This window comes from Lithobates pipiens, unplaced genomic scaffold (genome assembly GCF_037356315.1).
Source record: "Lithobates pipiens isolate NorthernLeopardFrog02 unplaced genomic scaffold, aLitPip1_a1.2 Scaffold_28, whole genome shotgun sequence".
In the NCBI taxonomy this organism is placed as follows: Eukaryota; Metazoa; Chordata; class Amphibia; order Anura; family Ranidae; genus Lithobates; species Lithobates pipiens.
The window spans coordinates 163,275,192-163,299,876 of record NW_027507789.1 but is presented as its reverse complement, the minus strand read 5'-3'; the positions used below and the strand labels follow the sequence as shown (position 1 = coordinate 163,299,876).

At 40.9% G+C, this 24,685-nt stretch overlaps 1 protein-coding gene across 1 annotated transcript in view; it reads left to right on the top strand.

The window, feature by feature from the left end:
- MED24 (mediator complex subunit 24) overlaps positions 1-24,685 on the top strand; it is a 122,932-nt gene that overhangs the window by 59,095 nt on the left and 39,152 nt on the right. Inside the window, exons 9-20 of the mRNA XM_077459823.1 lie at positions 3,828-3,941; positions 6,652-6,699; positions 6,797-6,879; positions 8,308-8,394; positions 9,695-9,800; positions 11,668-11,810; positions 17,081-17,118; positions 17,330-17,412; positions 21,048-21,229; positions 21,830-21,929; positions 23,961-24,136; positions 24,213-24,477. Of these exons, the coding sequence (XP_077315949.1) occupies positions 3,828-3,941; positions 6,652-6,699; positions 6,797-6,879; positions 8,308-8,394; positions 9,695-9,800; positions 11,668-11,810; positions 17,081-17,118; positions 17,330-17,412; positions 21,048-21,229; positions 21,830-21,929; positions 23,961-24,136; positions 24,213-24,477 (1,425 nt within the window). The remainder of the gene's footprint in view (positions 1-3,827; positions 3,942-6,651; positions 6,700-6,796; positions 6,880-8,307; positions 8,395-9,694; positions 9,801-11,667; positions 11,811-17,080; positions 17,119-17,329; positions 17,413-21,047; positions 21,230-21,829; positions 21,930-23,960; positions 24,137-24,212; positions 24,478-24,685) is intronic.

Here is a 24,685-nt window from a genome sequence, read left to right as displayed (position 1 = left end):
ACAAAAAATACTGACTTTTAATATAAGGACTCTTACCTGTCCAGGCATCCTGCGATGTTGGCACCCCAAGCCGATTCGTCAATCGGCTCGAGGTGCAGTCGTCGGCATTGTAAGGAAAACCAGCACTGCCAGTTTCCTACTCTGCTGCGCTTTCTAAATGGTCCCGCCATCCCACTTGTGTGTGTCCCAGATGGCAGCAGTGGGGGGCGGGGGGTGAGTGAGACGGAGGAAGGGACCAGAAATGCTCAGAGATCGCCACAGCGATTTTACCCTGAAGTGAAAGTGGGTAACCGGTTCCCCCCACAAAAAGTGCCAAATATGGCAGGGGAGGGTGCGAACAAGCGGAGCTCCTCTTGTTTGGAGCTCCTGTTTAACCACTTGACGACCAGGGATGAACCAGTACATCACTGGACTACAAGTGGTTATATCCAGATGAAGCCTACCGCTGTAGGCATCATCCCGGTACCGTTTTTTTTTTTTAGTTTTTTTTTGAGGTGACGGTCAACTCTCTTGCAGAAGCAATCCTAGCAGCTAAGTAGCCGCTGGATTGCTTTTACAATCACCGGGAGGGGATGTCCCCTCCAGTTGCTCTTTGCGGTTTCATCAGGCTGTCCAGTCCCACCGGGACACCTGATCAACCAGCTGACACGCCCAGCGGCTGATGGTAGAGACAAACAAAAGTGCTCTGTTCGTCTCCATGATATAGGGAACTGAAAGCGATAACCTTACCTCGCTTCCGGTTTTCCCAAATGTAAACGGTGAATTTGATCACACCGATCTTGGTGTATATCTCTCCATAAAGAGTACCTGTCACAAGCCCATTGCTGTAACAAAGGGTGTTTACATTCCTTGTGACAGCAATAAAAGTGATAAAAAAAAAAGAATGAAAGCGACAGTTTAGAAAATAAAAAAAACAGTGTCCCCATGCTCGCACTCACAGGCGAACGCATGCAAACAGCGATCGTCCCATACATGTGAGGAATCACCGCGAACGTCAGATCATGGGCAGTAATTCTAACACCAGTCGTTACTCGTTAGATCTTTATTGAATTATTAATACAATTCTAGCACCAGACCTTCTGTATAAATCTAAAGTGGTAACCTTTAAAGGCTTTTAAAGCATCGCCTATGGATAGTAAAATGTATGTCGTTTGTCGCTGTTGCACGGGCGTACACATTTTGTAAGAGTGGCATGTTTAAATAATTTTTTTTTTTTTTTTTTTTTTTTTACCAGGGTATTTGTACATATATAACTGCATAGATGTAAAAGACTTTCCATATTATGTCTTACAGTCAAAGGATCATATATGACAAGTAGATTAAAACAGTGTAATGGAAGGATAATGTATACAGTAGGCGTGACATGTTTGCTATTTGCTCGGCTAACATATTTCATTTTATACCAAAAAAATTTGTTATGTATTGTATTTTTTTTCTGCATCAAATTTTTTTTTTAAAAAGTGTCTTTTTTCCAGAAAAATTGCATTTGAAAAACTGTTGCACAAATACCGTGTGACATAAAAAAAAATTACAAAACCCACCAATCTATTCTCGAGGGTCTCTGCTTTAAAAAATATATAATGTTTGGGGGTTCTAAGTATTTTTCTAGTAAAAAAATACTGATTGTTACATGTAAACAAAGTGCCAGAAAAGACCTGTTCTTAGAATGATATGGCTGGGCACAAGCACGTACCTGTATGTTGCTTTTTAAGTGCCCAGCCGTGGGTTAGGAGCGCGCCGCCGGCGGGGCGCGCTCCTGACCGGGTCCTGAGCTCTGTGACCGCGGGACCAGCGGACCCGATTGCCGCTGGTGTCCCACGATCAGGTCACAGAGCTGAAGAACGAGGAGAGGTCTGTGTAAACAAACCTCTCCCCGTGCTTCCTACTGTGGCTGTCACCAATCGTCTGTTCCCTGATATAGGGAAAGACGATCAATGACGTCACATGCCAGGCCACTCCCCCCCTACAATAAAAAAAAAACATAACGTTATACATAACACCTACACTGCCCCCTAGTGGTTAACTCCTCCACTGCCAGTGTCATTTACAAAGGTATCTGTGCATTTAACCACTTGCCGACCAGCGCACGACGATGTACGTCGACAGAATGGCACGGGCAGGCAAATGGGCGTACATTTACGTCCCTTTAAATTTGCCGCCCTGCCATCGGGAGCGCGCCGGCGGCGGCACGCTCCCGCGCTGGTCGGGACCCCCGTGAGTCCGACTCGATCGCCGAGGGCATACCCGCGATCGTCTCACGGAGCAGCCAAATGAAGAAATGCCGTTGTAAACTGATCGCTGCCATTACTAGTAAAAAAAAAATTATAAAAAATAAAAATAAAAATGCTATAAAACTATCCCTATTTTGTAAACGCTATAACTTTTGCGCAAACCAATCAATAATCGCTTATTGCGATTTTTTTTTTATACCAAAAATATGTAGAAGAATACGTATCAGCCTAAACTGAGGGGAAAAAAGTTTTTTTATATATTTTTGGGGGATATTTATTATAACAAAAAGTAAAAAATAATGCGTTTTTTTCAAAATTGTCGCTCTATTTTTGTTTATAGCGCAAAAAATAAAAACCGCAGGGGTGATCAAATACCACCAAAAGAAAGCTCTATTTGTGGGAAAAAAAGGACGTCAATTTTGTTTGGGAGCCACGTCGCACGACCGCGCAATTGTCAGTTAAAGCGACGCAGTGCCGAATCGCAAAAAGTGGTCTGGTCTTTGACCAGCAAATTGGTCCGGTCTGAAAGTGGTTAAATAGCACTGATTGCTGTATAAATGACAATGGTCCCAAAAATGTCCGATGTGTCCGTCATAATGTCGCAGTCACAATAAAGATCGCTGATCGCCGCCATTACTAGTAAAAAATTTTTTTTATAAAAATGCTATAAAGCTATCCCCTATTTTGTAAACGCTATAACTTTTGCGCAAACCAATCAATAATGTCTAATTGCATTTTGTTTTTTTTACTAAAAATATGTAGCAGAATACGTATCGGCCTAAACTGAGGAAAAAAACTTTTTTTATATATTTTTTTGGGGATATTTATTATAGCAAAAAGTAAAAAAAATTACAAAAAGTAAGCTATTGTGTTTTTTTTTCAAAATTGTCGCTATTCTTTTGTTTATAGCGCAAAAAATAAAAACCGCAGAGGTGATCAATTACCACCAAAAGAAAGCTCTATTTGTGGGAAAAAAGGACGCCAATTTTGTTTGGGAGCCACGTCGCACGACTGCGCAATTGTCAGTTAAAGCGACGCAGTGCCGAATCGCAAAAAGGGGCTTGGTCCTTTGGCTGCAAATTGGTCCGGGGCTTAAAGGGGTTGTAAAGGTTTGTCTTTTATTTTCTAAATAGGTTCCTTTAAGCTAGTGCATTGTTGGTTCACTTACCGTTTCCTTCGATTTCCCTTCTAAATGTTTTTTTTTCTTTGTCTGAATTTCTCACTTCCTGTTCCTCCTCAGTAAGCTGTTCAGGCTGACTAAACACCGCTCAGATGACGGTGTGAAGTTTACTGAGGAGAAACGGGAAGCGAGACATTCAGACAAAGGAAAAAAACAGTTAGAAGGGAAATCGAAGGAAAAGGTAAGTGAACAAACAATGCACTAGCTTAAAGGAACCTATTTAGAAAAATAAAAACAAAGCTTTACAACCCCTTTTAAGTGGTTAAAGAGGTTGTAAACCTTTGTGTTTTTTTACCTTGTTAAACACAAACCTCAGTTATATTGTGCTTGGCTGGTAATGAATCAATTTTACTTTTTGTTTAATTGCTGCTTTTGTATTATTGTGACTAATGATGTCCATATTCCTGTTCCCACAGAAAATTCCATCTCATCTCTTCCTCCTGGAGGTCTGGAAGGCATGCATTGTAGGGTTAATCGAATCACCTGCAGGAACCGATGAGCTGAAATGGACTGCATTTACTTTTCTCAAAGTATGTCCTGGGGAAACATATTGGAAAGTGTTATTTCCTTTTCAGCATGGAAGAGATTTCAAAGACCTTTGCACACAAGTACCGCATCTAGAAGACAGGGCATTTACAACAGAAAAAAAAGCCCATAACTCCTTAGGGCTATAATCCTTCAGGTTGTTTAGTGTTTTGCTTAGGAGATACTACAGTTTACCTGGACCCTCCAAAAAATGATGTTTGCCACCGGATGATGGAACTTGGTACATGATGGCTCATGTACCACGTTCTAGAGCATCCAGTTGCTCATAAATCACATGCCAGTTTCATGCATTTCCCCAGTGGCTCGTTGTATCCTCTCAACAAGCTTTCAAGTTTAAATTCCCTTATTGTATGTCTGCTAGAATTTGCTAATTTGTGCAATTCACTACATGCCACCCTCCTTTGCCACCACACTCACTAGAAGTATGGTGCTTTTTTAATGGGTACTCTCTCCTCTCCACTGGATCCTTTGTCCCCACTCTATAGGAAGGATGTCTCGCTGTTTCTCTCGGTCATGCATGCATGTAAGGAAGAAAAGAACCCAGAGGCAGCCTCCAATAGTGTAATTCCATTTTATTTAGAATATGAAACCAATTAAAATACACTTACAATGTTAAAAACCTTATGAGTACAAGCAGCATCGCATGTGTTACTTACTTTAACCACCTACGTTCCACCAACCGGAAATACAAAGGCAGATGTGACACAAGACCCGCCCCAATGCGTTTCGTCACACTAACGTCATCAGGAGCAGACTGCTCCTATGGTCACTATACTTCTGGTGAGTGTGGTGGAAAAAGAGGGAGCACTGGGTGAATTGCACAAGCTGATTATAGAAGAATGTGAAGTTCTGAGCATCTCACTTTTATTTAAAGTCCAGTGGAATTGTTTCTACATATTTGCACATATAGCACTGTTGGATGATGTTTGTATAGCACTTTATATTGACGTATGATATTTACAGCATATGATGGCACACCTACATTTGTAGCAGTTTTTTTTTTTTTTGGTTTATTTTATTTATTCATTCAGCTGCACCAATCTGATATTGAATAGGCAGCTTTAAAATGTGATGCGCAGGAACAGGCAAAAAACGCTGAGCGATTGGAAGCACCTCCTGGTGTGAATGAGCCTTAAAAGCTGTCCCTACAGTGCTGCAATTAGTGGCATGCTAGTCTCGGAACTATCACTTAAACTACCATTTAATGTTTTGGAACTATCAGAGTCAGTATTTCTTGCTCAGAGAACCTCCTGGCTAGAACAAGAATTATAAACCATAAAAACTTGGAAATCTGGTTTACCAGACATAAAAAATGTTTTTCCCCACTGAAAGGTGCGAGTCAAAGCCCTAAAACTAGTTCTAACCACTTAAAGTGGAACTTTACTCTTCCGGTCAACATTATTTTTAATCCTCGTGCTGCTAGCATATTAGCAAATAGATCATATTTATATGTGTTAAACTTTTTTTTGTACATTCCGTTACTTCCTGGTTTCTTGCCTAGGCAAATGATGTCATACATCCCAGGAGTCTTCAGGAGGGGAGGAGGGGTTTTCTCAGCTAAGCACATTCTCATGCCTGAGCTAAAGGCAGGTGGATTCCAGGAAGCAAATACTACATGAATCATATGCCCTTAACCAAGATGGCCACAGCCAGAAATGCTAGAGGGTGTTTTTCAAAGTGATTTCTCAACAAAATAAAGCATGGAGTCATGGATGGATGGGGATGATTGCTTTGAATATTAAAAATTAAAAAAAAAAATGTATTAAATTGTGTTTTTGGTTTGTGATGCTCAGCTTTAAGGCTCCATTCCCACTTGTAGGACTCCAAAGTTGCGCCGATTTTAGAGTGAAACTTTGGATGGGTGCGACTTAGATACGAGTTTGGCTTTGACCAGTGATAACGGACAACTGTTGCATTGGGTAACGTTCAGGTACGACTTTCATGCCACATTTGAGAGTTAACATTGAAGTCTGTGGCCCTAAAGTTGCATGAAAGGCGGCCCAAAGTAGTGCATGACCATATATGAATGGTTTTCATTAGAAAATACGGGTAATGGCTTGTCATGCGACTTTGATGCCTAAAGTTGCATCACCCGTGTACTTGCCTAGCTCAATTCGCCAAAGGCTTTGTGTACAGAACTGTGCTTCGTGAAAATTCATGGCAAAAAATAATCCTTGTCCCACTGCCCCATAGCCTCATAATCAGTGGGAACCGCATACCAAAGGTCTATGACAGTGATTCTCAACCAGGGTTCCTCCAAAGGTTGTTAGGGGTTCCTTCAGGATTGGGCAATTTCTGCCTCTCAGATAAGTTCCCACTGATACCATTGATCTTTTTAGCTATCTGTAAGGAGGTAATTCTTCCCAATGACCATAGGTGTAAGGACCATTCTTCCCACTGACCATCACACTATTAGTTGTAGATTTTTCATTTTTAGCAGGGGTTCCCCAGAGACTGGAGACCTATTTCAAGGGTTCCTCTGTGTTGAAAAGGTTGAGAGAGGCTGCTCTATGAGGTGCCACCAACAATAAAATCTGGTCAGTCTGATACAATGATTCTTGCTGAAAATGTGTATTTTCTAGCTAGCTTGCAGTACTTTATTGTGACAGCAGGTGGTACAAATTCACAGTTTCTTTGTGTTAGGCTAATGTTGTGGTGTTTTTTTTTTATAACTTTTTTTAAAATCTTCTTCAGATCCCACAAGTGTTGTCTAAGCTGAAGAAATTCTGGCTGGCAGATCAGGTACGTAATCACATCATGTACTATGTATTGCACACATTGCATAGAATTTCAGGTTGTTACCCTTGTCACACCACTGTCACTTTTTTGTGTCCTGTAGGACTTCAATGAGGATTTGAACACGGCATTTGAGTATTTACTCAAGCTGACCCCACTCTTGGATAAAGCTGATCAGAGATGCAAGTAAGTCATCTGCTGCTATAGTCTGTGGCTACATATGAATGCATTTGCTAGATTTAAGCTAGCCATAGGCGGCTCTAAACTCATCCATTTCAGCGAGGACGGGCCGAGATTCGAACTATGTACGGGCAGGCTGAATGTACCCAAGTTGACCGATTGATCAACTTGGGTACCAACAGCATGTCGAATTTTACATGCAATTATTACTAGCGGCTATTGTATCTATAATCACTGTGAGAATCCATTATCTCTGCAAGAGGGATTCCCTCATCAACACTGACTGTGTTGATGGGGAAATCGATCGATTTTTTTTCTGCAACACGTGGTTGCAGGGAAGAAAAATGCTTTGTCTATGGCCAGCTTTAGTAAACTTTGTTTTGTTTGACATGCGTCGCCTTTCCATGTGCTCCTTGCTGCGAAGGCCAGTTACAGGTGGTGGCAGTGGTCAGTTGTTTATACTGATGTAATATTGGTGGGGGGACCACAGGGTGCACCTTTCCTGCCATTGTTCTATGTGCTCTTTGTCCCTGTGCCTTTGAGGAGTGGTCTTCCTCCAGGCTCACCTGCCTTCTATCTATCCATTATTATGCATGTGCTTCTACTATAGAGGCTCTCGTACATTTGTAGAATTAGGACTGCAGATAATACTGGAACGCCACGGAGTGGCTCTGCAGCTTACGCATGTATTTTTGCAAATGTGTGCTAACTAAACCCCTGTTTTTAACACAAACTGTTAGGAGAATTCAGTTAGTAGCAGGCTGCCTGGTGAGTTGAACTGGGAATTAATTTGGTAGGAGGCTGGCTGGTGAGTTGAGCTGGGAATTTTCTTTGGTTTTGTTTGTCAGTTTTATTGGACATTAGAATGGTTATCTGTGCTAAACAAGAGAAGATAGTCTTTTACTTTGCCAACGTTTTTCCTACATCAACTATGTTTTATATCATCCAGTCTAAAAAAATATGATTTATACTGAAGCATTGAAACTTAAAGTAGCTCTAAAGGGAGAAGTTTTTTTTTTTTTCTCTACCTTATTGCATTCTACCCCCCCCCCCCCCCAAATAAATACATACCTGTGTCTGATATCCATCCAGCGATGTTCACAAGAGCCTAGGCTCTCTTGGGTCTCTAGCTTCTCATTGGCTCAGACACTCCCGCTGCTGTCAACCAGAGTCAGTGAGGGGGGTTCTTATGGAGGCACACAGAGCAGGGTTTGGGAGAGACCACGCACAGGTGCCCCCATAGCAAGCGGCTTGCTATGGGGGGAACGCAGCGGAGGGTGGAGCAAGAAGCACCAGTGGGGGACCTGAGAAAAGGAGGATTGGGGCTGCTCTGTGTAAAACTATTGCACAAAGCAGGTACGCATGACACATTTGTTATTTTAAAGCATTACTTTAATGTTCTAATGCAAAAACTTGTTTTATTTTGTTCCTCAGCTGTGATTGTGTTAGCCTGCTGCTTCAGGAATGTCACAAGTTGACTTTACTGTCTAATCATCATTTGGAAAACCTTGTCACTAAAAGGTAATATTTTATAAGCTTTCTTTCCTTCTCATATCCTATTTTTTATGCAATGCACTTAACCACTTGCCGACCGGTGCAACGTCGGCAGAATGGCATGGACAGGCAAATGGCTGTACAGGTACTTCCCTTTAAATTTGCACGACGGTTGGGACCTTCGTGAGACCGATTGCGGGTCCTGCGGGCTCGATCACCACGAGGATACCCGCGATTGCCTCACGTGGAGGAAGAACGAGGAGATGCCAATGTAAACAAGCATCTCCCCATTCTGCCTAGTGACAGTGTCGCTGATCTCTGCTCCCTGTGATCGGAGCAGAGATCAGTGACATGTCACACACAGCCACTCCTCCCCTCAGTTAGAAACACTCCCCAGGGCTCACTTAACCCCTACACTGCCACCTAGTGTTAACCCCTTCACTGCCAGTGTCATTTACACAGGAATCCGCGCATTTGTGTAGCACTGATTGCTATATAAATGACAATGGTCCCAAAAATGTGTCAAAAATGTCCAATGTGTCCACAATAATATCGCAGTCATGATAAAAATCGCAGATCGCCATTACTAGTAAAAAAAAAAATGTATTAATTAAAATGACAAAAAACGATCCCCTATTTTGCTATAACTTTTGTGCAAACCAATCAATACACGCTTATTGCAATTTTTCTTTTTTTTTTTTTTTTTTACCAAATATGTAGAAGAATATGTATTGGCCTAAACTGAGGAAAAAAATAGTTTTTTTTATATATTTTTGGGGGATATTCATTATAGCAAAATGTAAAAAATAATGCCTTTTTTTTTTCAAAATTTTAGCTCTTTTTTTTGTTTATAGCGCAAAAAATAAAAACCACAGGGGTGATCAAATACCACCAAAAGCTCTATTTGTGGGGAAAAAAGGATGCCAGTTTTGTTTGGGAGCCACGTCACACGACCGCAAATTTGTGAGTTAAAGCGACTCAGTGCCGAATCGCAAAAAGTGCTCTGGTCTTTGGCCTGCAAAATGGTCCGCGGCTTAAGTGGTTAAAGATCAAATCAGTAACTTAGACTAACAGTCTGATCATTCAAGCACAAAGCCACTCTTTTGAAATTTAGTAGTAGAGTCCAGCACTACAGCTTTCAGAAAAAAACACAAGAAATCAGTACATTCACCATTGTATGTAACCCAGAGAAATAAAATAGCACATTTATAAAGGTCTCTACTGGTTTTGCGGGATCCTAGCTTTTATTTTGTTAGGTAATAAGGACTTTACAAAACATGTTTTCAGCAAAGATATTTGATCTTATTCCTTCTGTCACTATTGTTAGAGCGGCAGACCGAGAGCATGCCCCACGCCCTACAGAGAGCAATACCATCCAGCCCAATCCCGGATTAATCCTCAGAGCAGAGCCCACTGTCACCAACATCCTAAAGGTGAGTGAGTGAGCGTCAACATAGGCTATAAGATATATAGTATAAAACTGATGGAAGAACCTGCAAGGAACACTCCTTTTAACGACTATGATTTGTATGGGTGAAAGGCAACCTGTAAGTTGGGACAGGCACAGAAAAACAGTAGCACTCTATGCATGAATGGGTCTCCTGGGAAAATGCAGAAGAGGAAAGGCAAACACACTGTCCTTAAAGAAGAGCTCCAGTCATTTTTGCGGTTATTAAAAGCCAGCGGCTAAAAAATTTTAGCTGCTGACTTTTAATTAACACACACTCGCCTGCCCTAGGATCCAGCCATGTGCTCACTGTAGCTGTTCCTTTCCTTCTTCTGTCCCCAGTACTGGCAGCTCAACTGTGGGCACCCAGCTGTGACAGCTTGTGGCTTCACAGCCGGGTGCCCACTGCACACGTGGGGTGCCGAGCTGTGCATTTTTTATTAATATATAGCTAAATACCTTCTTTGCCCAGCTCTGCTGTGTGGTCACATGTCCTCCCTTTACTCTCCTTAATCTAAGGAGTGCAGTGGGAGGGCTGAGATTCTCCTCTGACGTATGCAAGCTAGCAGAGGGAGGGCATATGACCACACAGCAGAGCTGAGAAAAGAAGGTATTAAGCTTTATAATTAAAAAAAAAATACACATACTGTACTTAATATGTTCCTGAGACAGAGAGGGTAAAAGTATGTAATAGATGTTACTTTACAACCACTTTACCAACGGAGAGGAGCAGCTGCAGCAGAATACCCAATCAAGGCAGGAGGAGAGGGGATGCACAGGGAGGAGATCGGCTTCACAGTTCATACACAGACTACGGAAATGACAGGGAGAGGGGGAGATGCTGAGGAGAGAGCAGGATGACTGAGGCATGTAATCTGACTACAATATCAGCCGCCATGATAAGCGTAGTCAGTACACACAGGGGAAAACGGGAACAGGCAGGATCAACCAGGTATTGTAGAACCTAGAAAGGGACAATAGGCATGGCAAAAGCACTGCACAATATCTTGTGCCTTAAAGGGACAGGGACATGTTTTTGTTTTTTTAGGGTTATAACCACTTTAAAGTGGAACTTCGGCTTTTGGGTGGCGCTTCGCTATAAAGTGAACCTGTTAACAGGCTATGGCCATTCAACATTATACATATTTTTTAGCAGTAAATTTCAAAACAAGCCTTAACTAACCTTTTTATCTGCAAGTACTTTGGAGCAATTTGTCCTTAAAGTTCACTGCCGAATCATTGAAGTCATTCAAATTGTTATCTCTAAGCAGCTCAGTGCTTCCCTCCCAGAGGTTCTACATTGTGCTTACATTGGATATTAGAAGGCAGTCACTGTATAGTTGATAACAGAGTGAAGCTAAACCACTGGGAAAATAACTTGAATGACTTCAGCACTCCTGCCACAAAAATTTACAATATGAAATGCTCTACAGTGCCTGCTGCTACAGAGGGCAGTGCAAGCTTTAATAAAGCTTATTTACTTCTTGCTAGTAGTACTTGAATATCTATGGTCACAAGGTTCCTTTCACTCTGGCTTTTGTTGGTGTCTGTTTCAGACCTGTATGCACAGATCTGTTCTTTATTAAGCACAATCAGATCATTCTGATTGGTCAGCGTCATTAAGGTGATGGCGCTGCCCAATCAGAATTGTTCTGGTATCTCCATACCTCTATACAAAAGAGTTTACATTCTTTGTGGTTTTGGTAAATCATAGTGGACTGCTGCTTGAACTAGAATTGTGATTTTTTTATTTTTTTATTATTGACCCTAAAGTAAGGCATATTGGGTGTGTAGCAATTATATATAATTTATGAATGTTTTAAGCGTGGCAATAAGCTTTCTATTTCTTGCAGACAATGGATGCAGATCATTCCAAGTCTCCAGAGGGTCTTCTGGGGGTTCTAGGCCATATGTTAACTGGAAAGAGTCTGGACCTCCTGCTAGCCGCTGCAGCTGCTACTGGAAAATTGAAGTCTTTTGCCTGTAAATTCATTCAGTAAGTGATCCGAGAAAGGACATACGTCTCTACTTTAAAGGGAATGCTGTAATGATTTTTGTTCAATTGTTTTTTAAAATTATACATCCTCATTTAATGTTTTATATTTTTTTAAATAAAGTATATAAAATCTTAATTGTACTAATAAACATGTCATACAGTGTGTGCCCATGACAATGGTGCGACAGACCATTATGGGCTTTCTAAAACTAGAGAGCACAACAAAAGTCGTTTATTTCCTTTCAAGTTGAAAGTAGGACTGTCTCAAAAGGCAGGGAGTAGGGATGAGTCTCTCCTCTAAATCTTATTTAATACAGGTATTTATATAGTGCCAACAATTTTATACATTGCTTTAAATATTGCACTTTCACTCCAGTCCCTGCTCTCAGGGAGCTTACAGTCCAAGGTCCCTATTTTATGTGTACACATATTGGGGTCAATGTAGATAGGAGCCAATTCACCTCCTTAACTTTGAAGTGTTGAAGGAAATCGGAAAACCCAGAGGAAACCCATACAATCACACGGAGAACATGCAAAATCTGTGTAGATGGTGTCCTGGTTTTAGATTTGAGCTGTCAAACAATTTGCCGATGAGGCCTGTGCTTGTATTTCACACTGGAAAAAATTGAATTTTAGGTCCAGTTCACTTCTGGCTTGTTGACATTGTTGCCAGTCAAGCCCTGATGAAGGGGGTGCTTGGACCCCTTAAACGCATTGGATACTTTTTTCGTTTTCACCCCGGACTGCTAATGGAATAAAGCTGTATCTGGACCTCTTAGCAGTGGTGTGGTACCAAGTTTAATCTGTGCCAGAATGACGGGAAGAAAAACGTGTGGCGAAGGCTGGGGACAGCTCATAATCCAAAGCACACAACATCTGTAAAACATGGTGGAGCTTGCAGTGCAATGGCATGGGCATGCATGGCTTTCAGTGGCACTGGGTCATTGGTGTATATTGATCATGTGACAGAAGCAGCCAGATGAACATTGTTTAGCGATATACTGTGAGCCCAGATTCAGCCAAATGCAGCAGTTGATTGGACGGTGCTTCACAGTACAGATGGACAATGATCCAAACATACTGCAAATGTAACCCAGGATATTTTAAAGAAAAAGAAGTGGAATATTCTGCAATGACCGAGTCAGTCACCTGATCTCAACCCAATTGTGCATGCATTTCACTTACTGAAGGCAAAACTAAAGGCAGAAAAACACACAAAGAACTGAAGACAGCTGCAGTTAGAGCCTGGCAAAGCATCAGAAAGGAGGAAACCCAGTCTTTGGAAATGTCCATGGGTTCAAGACTTAAAGCAGTCATTGCCAGTAAATGATTCTCAACAAAATATTAAAAAATAATAATTATATAATATAATTAATTTTATTTATGATTTTATTCATTTGTCCAATTACATTTGAGCCCCTGAAAATGGGGGGGGGGGGGGGGGGGGCTGTGTAACAAAATGGTTGCAGTTCCTAAAATTTGTACTTGATATTTACGTTCAACCCCTTGAAATAAAGCTGAAAGTCTGCATTTCACATTCATTTGGATTGTTTCATTTTAATTTTATTGTGACATACAGAGCCAAATGTATGAAAATTGTGCCTGTGTCCAAATATACAGTTAGATCCATATATATTTGGACCCAGGCACAATTTTAATACTTTTGGCTCTGTATGCCAAACAGAATAAAATGAAAACGAAACAATCCAAATGAATTTGAAGTGCAGACTTTCAGCTTTAATTCAAGGGGTTGAACATAAATATCAAGTAAAACATTTTAGGAACTGCAACCATTTTTTTTTTTTACACAGTATCCATTTTGGGCTCAAATGTAATTGGACAAATAAATAAAATTAATTATATTATTATATAATTATTATTTTTTAATATTTTGTTGAGAATTCTTTCCTGGCAATGACTGCCTGAAGTCTGTAACCCATGGACATTACCAAAGACTGGGTTTCCTCCTTTCTAATGCTTTGCCAGGCTGTCTTCAGTTGTTCTTTATTTGTGGGTCTTTCTGCCTTTAGTTTTGCCTTCAGCAAGTGAAATGCATGCTCAATTGGGTTGAGATCAGGTGATTGACTCGACGATTGTAGATAATTCCACTTCTTTTCCTTCAAAAGCTCCTGTGTTGCTTTTGCATTGTGTTTTGGATCATTGTCCATCTGTACTGTGAAACGGCATCCAATCAACTTTGCTGCATTGGGCTGACGGTATATCTCTAAACACTGCAGAATTCATCTGGCTGCTTTTGTCACATCAATAAACATCAATGACCCAGTGCCACTGCATGCCCATGCCATCACACTGCCTCCACCATGTTTTACAGATGACGTTGTGTGCTTTGGATCATGAGCTGTTCCAAGCCTTCGCCACACTTTTTATTCCCATCATTCTGGTACAGATTTATCTTAGTTTCATCCGTCAAAAGAATGCTTTTCCAGAACTTGTCTGGCATTTTTAGATGTTTTTTTGGCAAAGACTAATCTGGCTTTTCTATTCTTCAGGCTTATGAATGGTTTGCACCTTGTGGTCAATCCTCCTGTATTTGCTCTTGTGAGATCTTCTCTTGAGTGTAGACTTTGACAATAATGCGCCCACCTCCTGGAGAGTGTCCTCCACTTGTCTGGATGATGTGAATGGGTTTTTCTTTACCATAGAGTGAATGTACCAAACTGTTACTTTAAATTAATAGCGTATCAAACACAGGGTGGTACTGTGGATAACAAGACATAGTAAATCGTGACACGTCCCGATATTTGGAATTATTGAATAGAACAATTGTTGAAAGTAATGGACTTTATAGGCATAAGACACAGATTTCTTTAAAAGAATTTTTAACAAAATTTATTTACAAAAGTAAAAATAAAAATTAGTGCAAAACATACATACATTTGCATGAAACACTAATTGCCTCAGAGCATAACGATTACACTGTCAATGTGGTCTATTTAAATCACAATTGGATAGAAGACTCATACATTTCCATTTTGTTATGTCAAGCGACATGTTACGTGTTATACAAACGCTTCATCAGGAGCTTTTGGCATATTTATTCCCTAATATAGGTGAAAGAAGCATGTATACGTGAGCGGTGAGTGGTAGTATAGACCTGTGCATACAGCCAAGGACAAAGAATACTTCGTAAAGAAAAGGGGTCATTTCAACTGTAAGATTTACCCGGGAATCCTCCAGGGGTAAAATCCTCCAGCTGCAGTCAGTCCCAGGATACCCCAGAAAATGGGAAATCGTATAGAATTGAATGGTTATAAAAAAAAACATCATAATCTTATAACCAAGTGATTGGAAGTCTTTCCCCGCTCTATGACAACACCAAATACCCACAGCAGCCCCTGTGGGTATGTGGTGCTGTCATAGAACGGGGAAAGACTTCCAATCACTTGGTTATAAGATTATGGTGGTTTTTAATAACCATTTAATTCTATATGATTTACTATTTTCTCGGGTATCCTGGGACTGACTGCAGCTGGAGGATTCCCGGGTAAATCTTAAAGTTAAAATTACCCCTCTTTTTTTAAGAAGTATTCTTTGTCCTTGTATGCCCAGGTCTATACTACCACTCCCCGCTCACGTATACACGATTCTTTCACCTATATTAAGGAATAAAAAATGCCAAAAGCTCCTGATGAAGTGTTTGTATAACGCGTAACATGTAAGGCAATTTCGAGCTGAGTCATCTATGATGCACTGTCCATATTACTGTTTTTTTATTTGCTCTGCCTATGTTATATTAATATTTGTCATAGCAAAATGGAAATGTATGAGTCTTCTATCCAATTGTGATTTAAATAGACCACATTGACAGTGTAATCGTTATGCCCTGAGGCAATTAGTGTTTCATGCAAATGTGTGTAATTTTTATTTTTACCTTTGTAAATAAATTTTGTTAAAAATTATTTTAAAGAAATGTGTGTCTTATGCCTATAAAGTCCATTACTTTCAACAATTGTTCTATTCAATGTACCAAACTGTTGATTTGGCCACAACTAATGTTGCTGCTATCTCTCTGATGGATTTTTTTTGTTTTTGAAGTCTTACAATGGCCTGTTTCACTTGCATGGGCAGCTCCTTTGAACACATGATGTTGGTTCACATCAATAGATTCCAAATGCAAATACCACACTTAGGATCAACTCCAGACATTTTTACCTGCCTAATTCATGAAGAAAAAACAAAGGAGTAGCTCACACCTGGCCATGAAACAGCTTTTGATTTAATTGTCCAATTACTTTTGGTCCCTTGAAAAAAGGGGGGTTAGCTATTAAGAGCTGTAATTCCTAAAGCCTTCCTCCTATTTGGATGTACATACCCTAAAATTAAACCTTAGAGTGTGCAGTGTTTCAGTTCATATCCATTATATAACTATAGCTTGAATATGTTTTGGTAAATACCTGAAAAAAATCAAAAATCAGCTTGGAAAATGTTAAAGGGAGAAGTAATTATATGAAATATTTCATAAGATAGATGTGTTGTGGAAAATGTTATTAATGTACGTTGTCAGATGTCCCGCAGTGTCAGTTTTGCCTTAATACCATCATGTGAGGGTATTCGCACATACAGACGTTGGGGGAAGACCATTGACTGCGGAAACCTTCCCGTGGACACGACAGATCTGTTTGCTCTTTTGAGGATGTTTGCTTATGCTTCACCAAGGGACTGGCCCCTCCATGGCGACCGCATCTAAACTCCTAAGCAAGCCGATCTGCGTACATGGGAACCATAGCATAACCATACAAAATCATGGCCCACTGAGCCATGATGGTGTATGGCTTGCGTCATTGGCACCAGTGGGAATGTGCACACGATTGTGTTCAGAGCCACGTAAGTAATGTTCAAATTGTGAGTCCTTTGTATTTCACAAAGGACTTGCCGCATGGCCCTGAACATGAGCGTCTGCACAAGTCTCTACTGTATTTCTATTTGAATATATATACGTGTGTGTGATTGGTTCTTTTGAAAGAATACAAGTGTCTAATTGGCTGATTCTGAATCCATTAAATTCCTTTGTTCATGTTGACAGTATAAATAAAAGGCGTAAAGCATTCAAGGCAGGATTCTGCTAAGCTCAAGGTGATACCAGCATCTGTCTGTATTACTTGGAGAAATACAAAGCGTGATTTCCCGGCATTATATGAGAGAGCTGTTTTTGTACTTTTAAGCGCAAAGAAATTATATGCTTATAGGGAGAAGCTGACAAATGTAATGGCACATATTGCATTTTAATAAAATAATTTTTTCTTTTTCAGACTAAATGAGTTTACGCGACACATTGGTACCGAAAGCTGTAAGTTCCATTTATTTTTGTATATTTAAATGTGTCATACATTGTTTCTACTTGTGAGAAGCAAGTTGTGTCCTACCAGCCTGTCTTATAATGTGTCTTTGGTGGATCATATTCACAGTACTATTCAATATGTCATGTAATTAGTAACCAAGCTTAGTAGATTTTATTGAAAATCAGATTGAAACTAATATTACATTTTTTTTTTCTACAGCAAAAGCTGCATCCACCCGTGCCTTATTATTTGACATCTCTTTCTTGATGCTGTGTCATGTAGCACAGACCTATGGCTCAGAGGTAGATCTTTTATTCATGGTCATATTTTTATTCAAGTCTGGGAGAGGGAGGGGTATTACTAAGCACCAGTCAGGTGAACTGCTTACGAAAATATGCTAAAAAATGCAAGATGAGAGGAGAGCAGAGTGAGCAGATGGATGACTTAATCAGTCATCTGCTTCTCTCTTCCTTGTCCAGTCGGCAGGATGGTGCTAACAGTGTATTCATTACTAAAATATAGAAAGTGGTGTCATTCTTGCTGTGCTAAGTTACAGAGCTGGGTACATCTCAGGAATGATTCGATAGAAATACAAATTGTCAGATATAGCCATTCCCTTATATGCACTGCATTTTTGTATTTAGATGTTTGCCTGGAGTTCTGCTATAAAGCCTCAGTCCCCAGTGGCGCAGATTCTCCTTTGCTTCCTGATCACTCTGTTCAGCTGCTGGGAGTTAGGAAAGGACCTGTAATCTCAGAGATTCTTTCATTAAAATTTACCCACACACTACTCCATACTCCGAAATTTCTGCATGGTCAAAGCATAGGTTTGCTTTAAAGTGTTTGTTAAGGCAAGACATTTTTACCTTAATGCATTCCCTGCATTAAGATAAAAAAATGTCCCTGTAGTGCTATTGCTCCCTCATCCCACTAGATACTTACCTGAGTCCTATCTTGATCCAGCACTGTGTGCATCTGTAACCGCTCTCATCTGTGTTCCTCTCCTTTCTAGGACACACAGGCAGCAGCAGCAGCCATTGATTCCCGCTGCTGCAAATGAAATCTTGTCAGGAGTGAGCGGGGGGTAGAGCTGAGCCTCTCTGTGTGCATCTAGGGACGCACACAGACCAGCTTGGAAGCGAGCCCGCAGGTGTGCCCCCCTAGCAAGCTGCTTGAAATGGTGCACACAGAGGAGTAGGAGGAGCCAAGAGCGCCAGCGGGGGACCCAGAATAGGAGGTTTTGGGCCACTTTGTGCATTATCATTGCACACAGCAGGCAAAAATGTTTCTTATACTAAAAAAGTTTTTTTAGCCTTTACAACCAATTTAAGACATGATTACTATAGTAAAGGTCATTCATATACACAAGAGGGAGCTCTTTACTTGTGAGTCGTATTAAATGGCCTTTATTTGGGTAAAGTTAAATGAACAATTCTTTCTAGAGTGTACGCTAATGCACACTAAGGCTGATTCATTTAGTTAAAATTGCTCTTAAATAATAAAAATTTATTAGAATGTGTTTCCTTGTCCAGGGATACTGAAAGATTTGATGCCATCATTATATGGGTTTGTTTGTGCTCTTGAAGTGTCATTGATCATAATGAATTCTCTCCATTTTCTTTAGAAGAAATTACTTTATTTGTGCTTTATGACCGCTGTCTTAAGCGTATTGTTAATGGGAAAACATGTGCCATGGCTATTTAACTTAAAGTGGAACTCCAGGCATTTAAAAGGAAAAACAAATTAAGGCATATAATAATTATTTTGAATGGCGCGAGTATAAGTATCTGAGTTTGACTGAAGGCTGGTACACACTGGCCGAAAATAGGTTGGTCGAACAGAAACCTTCAGCAGCTTGTCCAACAGAGGCTGGCCTAACGTCTGGCTTCTGTTGAACCGGCATTCTGGAAAGCCAGCAGCCGACAGGCATCCAATCGGCGCTCGCAACCAATGGCTGCAAACACTGACCAGTTTGTTCTGGTGGGCAGGGGGGCTGCCCCCCTGTCAGAACATGATAGCTCAATGAGGAGATTGCTGTACTAATATAGCATAGTTAGTACAGGATTTCCTCCCCGAGCGCCTCAGTTTTTTAATTCTGCCCACTGGGTTGAATTAAAAAAAAAACACATCACTGTGTGTACCAGGCAATAGTATCGGTGCAGTATGAGCAAAATAGGTGAAGTTCTGCTGTTCCTTCATTGTTCAATTATAGTCACTGAGGTGCCCAAGCTTTTATTGCTTAAAGCGTTTGAATACCCCACTTGCACATTTTTTTTACCTACAGGTAAGCCTATAATAAGGCTTACCTGTAGGTAAAATGAATATCTCCTAAACCTACTCGCTTTAGGAGATATTCACCTTGCATTCAGCCGCTGACGTCAGTGGAGCATTAGCTCCGAAGGTCCGGCGGATGTTGCCGGACCATGCCTGAATGTGGACTCCCCCATGCATGCCCGTGAGTGATGTCATCGCGGCTCTGGCCACTCACAGCACCAGGCAGCAAACCTGGAAGAAGCACCAGAGGGAACATGTCAGCTCCCTCAGCACTGAATAGGAGTTGGTGCGGGCACTTCGTTCTAAGGTAAGTATTTCATAATGAGCTAGTATGCACTGCAGAGTGCTTATCTCTTCCTTAAAATGAACAAGGAATTATCCACTTTAGCCCCGGAAGGATTTGCCCACTTCCTGACCAAGCCATTTTTTTTGCTATACGGCACTGCATTGCTTTAACTGACAATTTGCACTGTCATGCGACGCTGTACCTAAATAACATTTTTGTTGTTTTTTTTCCCCCACAAATAGAGCTTTATTTTGGTGATATTTAATCACCTCTGTGGTTTTTATTTTTCACGCTATAAACAGAAAAAGCATGAGAATTTTGGGGGGGAAAAAAGATTTACTTTCTGCTATAAAACCTTCCCAATAAAAAAAATGTCAAAAATCGAATTTCTTCATAAATTTAGGCCAGTATGTATTCAGCTACATATGTATGGTAAAAAACAAAAGCCCAATAAGCGTATACTGATTGGTTTGCACAAAAAATATAGCTTCTACAAAAAAAAAAATTTTATGCATAGCATACTAGCTCATTATGAATTACCTGAGATCGAAGCCCCCGCATCGGCCCTCGTCCGCCTCCTCCGACGCCATCATCTATCTCGGAGTGACTTCCTGGTATCGCGGCTCTGGTGCTGTGACTGGCCAGAGCTGAGATGACGTCACTCCGGCATGATCGCCATTAGAAATTGCATTCTCAGTGCAACTGATGTCTACGGCGCATGTGGCGTAGATATCGGTGCCGCTATTTCTGCAAATATCTCCTAAACCTTTTATGTTTAGGAGATATTTCTTGCACCTACAGGTAAGCCTTAATCTAGGCTTACCTGTAGGTCAAAGTGGTTGTAATGGGTTTACAACCACTTTAAAGTCTTTGCAATTTTACATTGAGGGACCTTTTTCTGATATTTGTCAATTTTTTCGAGACAGCTTTTCACTGATTGGTAAACCTCTGCCCATCTTTACTTCTGAGACACTCTAACTCTCTAAGGTGCTCTCTTTATACCCAATTGTGTTACTGATCTCCAGTATGGGGATCAATTTTATCTGGTAAGATGCCATTGTTACCTGTGGTGGAGGGCACAAGGTGTTTGGTCATCCCTTCAAGATATTTTTACTCTATCAGTGTATAGCAGAATGCTTTACTTCTTGAAGTTGTTTAGTTCCTTTCCTCAAGCACATTAAAGTGTATATGCCTCTATATGAATTCCTAGATGTAAGCACTTATAGGGCCTGTGATTTCAAATTTGAAGTCACATGAGTAAAATGCCAGGGTTTTAGTTATTTATTTTTTAAGCCAAGTGCAATCTAGTGACATTTTTAAGCAATCCACAGACATTTAAACATCCAGCATATTGACATATGTCTTTTTATATGTTAGATGATCCTGTCGGATGGAAGTACTGGTTCAGAGACTCCTTTCTTTGAAAGTTGGATGCAGACTTGTATGCCGGGAGAGGGCAAAGTCTTGAATCCAGAGCACCCCTGCTTCCGCCATCCTGATATCCCCAAAGTAGAAGCCTTAGTGGCACTTCTTAACACATCCACAGAGATGAAGCTAATGTAAGTATATATTGATTGTATGACTTTCCACATACTGGATTTATTAAACATATTTCTAAACTGCAGCAGAGGTTTTCATGTACTTCACAGTTGTTAGTCTTTGCTTTAAAGTGGTTGTAAACCCTTACAAACCACTTTGACCTACAGGTAAGCCTAGATTAAGGCTTACCTGTAGGTCCAAGAAATATCTCCTAAACCTATACGGTTTAGGAGATATTTACCTGAAGACATCCACATGCGCTGTAGACATCGGCGCACTGGGTAAGCCGCAGATCGCGGCGATATGCCACGAGTGTCGGCTCCCGTGCGCATGCGCGGGAGTGACGTCATCGCTGCTCCGGCGCTGTGATTCGCCCCACAAGAAGATGGACGCTCAGAACTACAGGGGACAGCGGTGACTTTGCTGGCTCCTGTGTCAGGTAAGTGACACATAATGGACTACTATGCGATGCATAGTAGTCCATTATGCTTTACCTTTGCAGGGAATCAAAGAGATGATGGGTTTACTTCCTCTTTAAGCTATGTTGTATATAAGTGTTTTGCAATCAAGGTAGATGGTGAGCTTTTGCTTAGTCTTTTTCTGTCTATTACTATTCACAGTCAGACAAAGTGGCACGAGGTTTGTCTCAGCATTCCTGCTGCAATCCTGGAGGTGCATAATGCCTGGGAGAATGGCGTCCTGTCGTTTGAAGCCATTCAGGTATAAATGTGTCTTTAGAATTTCCTTGATCTTGTGCATGCCTATAACATAGACCAAGAGTCTTTACCCACACATTTTTAACATATTCCAAGCTACCCTTGCCTCCTAAATTGTAGTTGGCGAGTATTTGATAAGAGTATGTCAGGTTGGAGCAGCAGGGGGTACCACATGTGGAAAAAGGTTTGGATAAAAGACTTAAAGTGTCAGTAAACCACAGTTGATGGAAAAAAATTCCCCTGCAAGGCAATGCCAATGTGCTACTATGTATCGCATATTAGCACATTATAAGAGGCTTCCCTTAAAACTAAGTCCTACAGTGTCGCTCTGTCACCACTGAGAGGGCTTCCATTTTCCTCCAGTCTTTCTTCTGTATTCGTGGTCTTCGGCTTCATGAGTGGCCAGGGGCACGATGATGTCACTCCCGCACGATGATGTCACTGTGCGTGGGAGCGGCCGTTTACAGCGCGGGCTCTGAAGTTGCAACACTGTATGCTGGATCTTCAGAACGCATACGCCGGTGACATCACCGGCTGCATGCAGTCTGAATATCTCCATAACAGTGCAAGTTTAGAAGATATTCACAGTACCTACAGGTAAGCCTTCGTAAGTTTATCTGTAGGTATAAGTATTAAAATTAAGGTTTACTACCACTTTAAGCTGGAAACAGACTGGTCGAAATTCAGCTGGTTAAGCAGGAACCAGACAAATTGCGCTTCATCTGTGGGCAGGTTGGTTGTACTGAAGTTGATCTATCAATTGAATTCAATACAACCAACTTCTTGGGGTTTTTTCACCTGCCGCGATTATTGTATTCTGAACACAATAGCATGGCAGGAGGGATTTCTCCACCAACACTGACTGTGTCGATGAGGGAATTGACCACTTTTCTTTTCTTCAACTTTTCTTCCTAATTTATGGCCTGTCTTAAGGTGCTCTTAAAGTACCTTTCATAATGCCCTGACCACAAGACTTACACCACTCCCTTTCTTCTAATAGAACATGTACTTTCCCCTCCTGTTAATACAGATCTCAGGGCTTAAACCTCTTCCCCCACTAATACAAAAATCTCTGGACTTTTACCCCTCCCTTCTGGTCAATACATAGAACCATGGACATGTAGCTCTCCCTTCTTGTCAATACAAAGGTCCATGGACATATATCTGTCCCCTCTTGTGACTTCAAAGATTTCTGGACATGTATAGCTCTCCTCTTGTGATTTCAAAGATCTCTGGACACGTACCTGCCCCCTCCTGATAATACAAATTTCTGAGTACCTGTCTCAGGACATGTACCTCTCACCTCCTGCTAATACAAAGATCTGGGAACACATGCTAATACACAGATTTTTGGACACGTATCTTTCACCTCCAGTTAATACAAAGATCTCGGGGCATATACTTCTCCCCTGCTGCTAATACACATAGCTCTGGGCACATACTTCTCCCCTCCTAATACAAAGATCTCAAAGCACGTACCTCTACCTCCCTGCTAATACACAGATCTCCAAACATGTACCTTTTTACTACTGCTAATACCATAATCTCAGGATATATATTTCTACCCTCCTGCTAATACAAAGAGCTTAGGACACATACCTCTCCCTTCCTGCGAATATAACAATCTTAGAAAATTGATTTCTCTCCTTTTGCGAATACAAAAACCTTGGGACATGCACCTATACCCTGCAGCTAATACTGAGATTTCAGGAAATGAACCTCTCTCTTACTAATACAAAGATCTTAGAATGCATACTTCTGCTTCTAGCGTCTGCTGATACACAGATATCAAGACATGTACCTCTTCCCGCCTGGTAATACAAAGATCCCAGGACACATTTTTATCACTTCTACAACACGGGGATCAAGACACTTAACTCTCACATCTTAATACCCAGAGATTAGAATATATACCACTCACTTCCTCCAAATATATAAGGATACATACTTCTTACCTCCTCCTAGTAGACAGAGATTGGGGCACATAACTTTATCCTCTTCTTATGTCTTCTCTAATTGTGTATTTTCATGGCAGAAAATCACAGATAATATAAAAGGGAAGGTATGCAGCCTGGCAGTGTGTGCTGTAGCCTGGCTGGTGGCTCATGTCCGGATGTTGGGCCTAGATGAGCGAGACAAATCTCTGCAGATGATCCGGCAGCTGGGAACACCCATGTATGGAGACAACATTCTACAGTTTTATAACGAGAGGTATGTTATTTTATTATATAATTTGCTTTATTCTTAGCATATTTGCAATGTACTGATCATCTTCTCTGTTGCTTAGAGTGATCATAATGAGTTCCATCTTGGAGAACATGTGCTCCGAAGTCCTACAGCAGACAGCCACACAGATCAAATTTGCAGTAACAGGTAGTGAGCCTGTGCCATATGTTCACCGGCTGCCTCCAAAGAAGCCAATTAAAGAAGTATTACATGGAGCCTTCAACAACACTTTAGAAAAGGGCTGGGTGGACATCCGATCTTTGCACATCTTTGACACCCTGCTTCAAATGGGAGGCGTATACTGGTTCTGCAACAACTTAGTTAAGGTATGGAGAGTTTGTTGGTTGACAGGCACTCATTTTATGTCATATATTGGTGTCTGTATTAATGCAAAACATAGTGCATATGCAAGAATCTGAATATTCAACAATGCATTTAACCATGTGGGCTTACTTTAAAAATGTGAATGTGCCACCTAATTTAGCTTTACTCTTTGAGTTTGAGTAACTGTTGGTTTTACAAAGTGATGAGTTC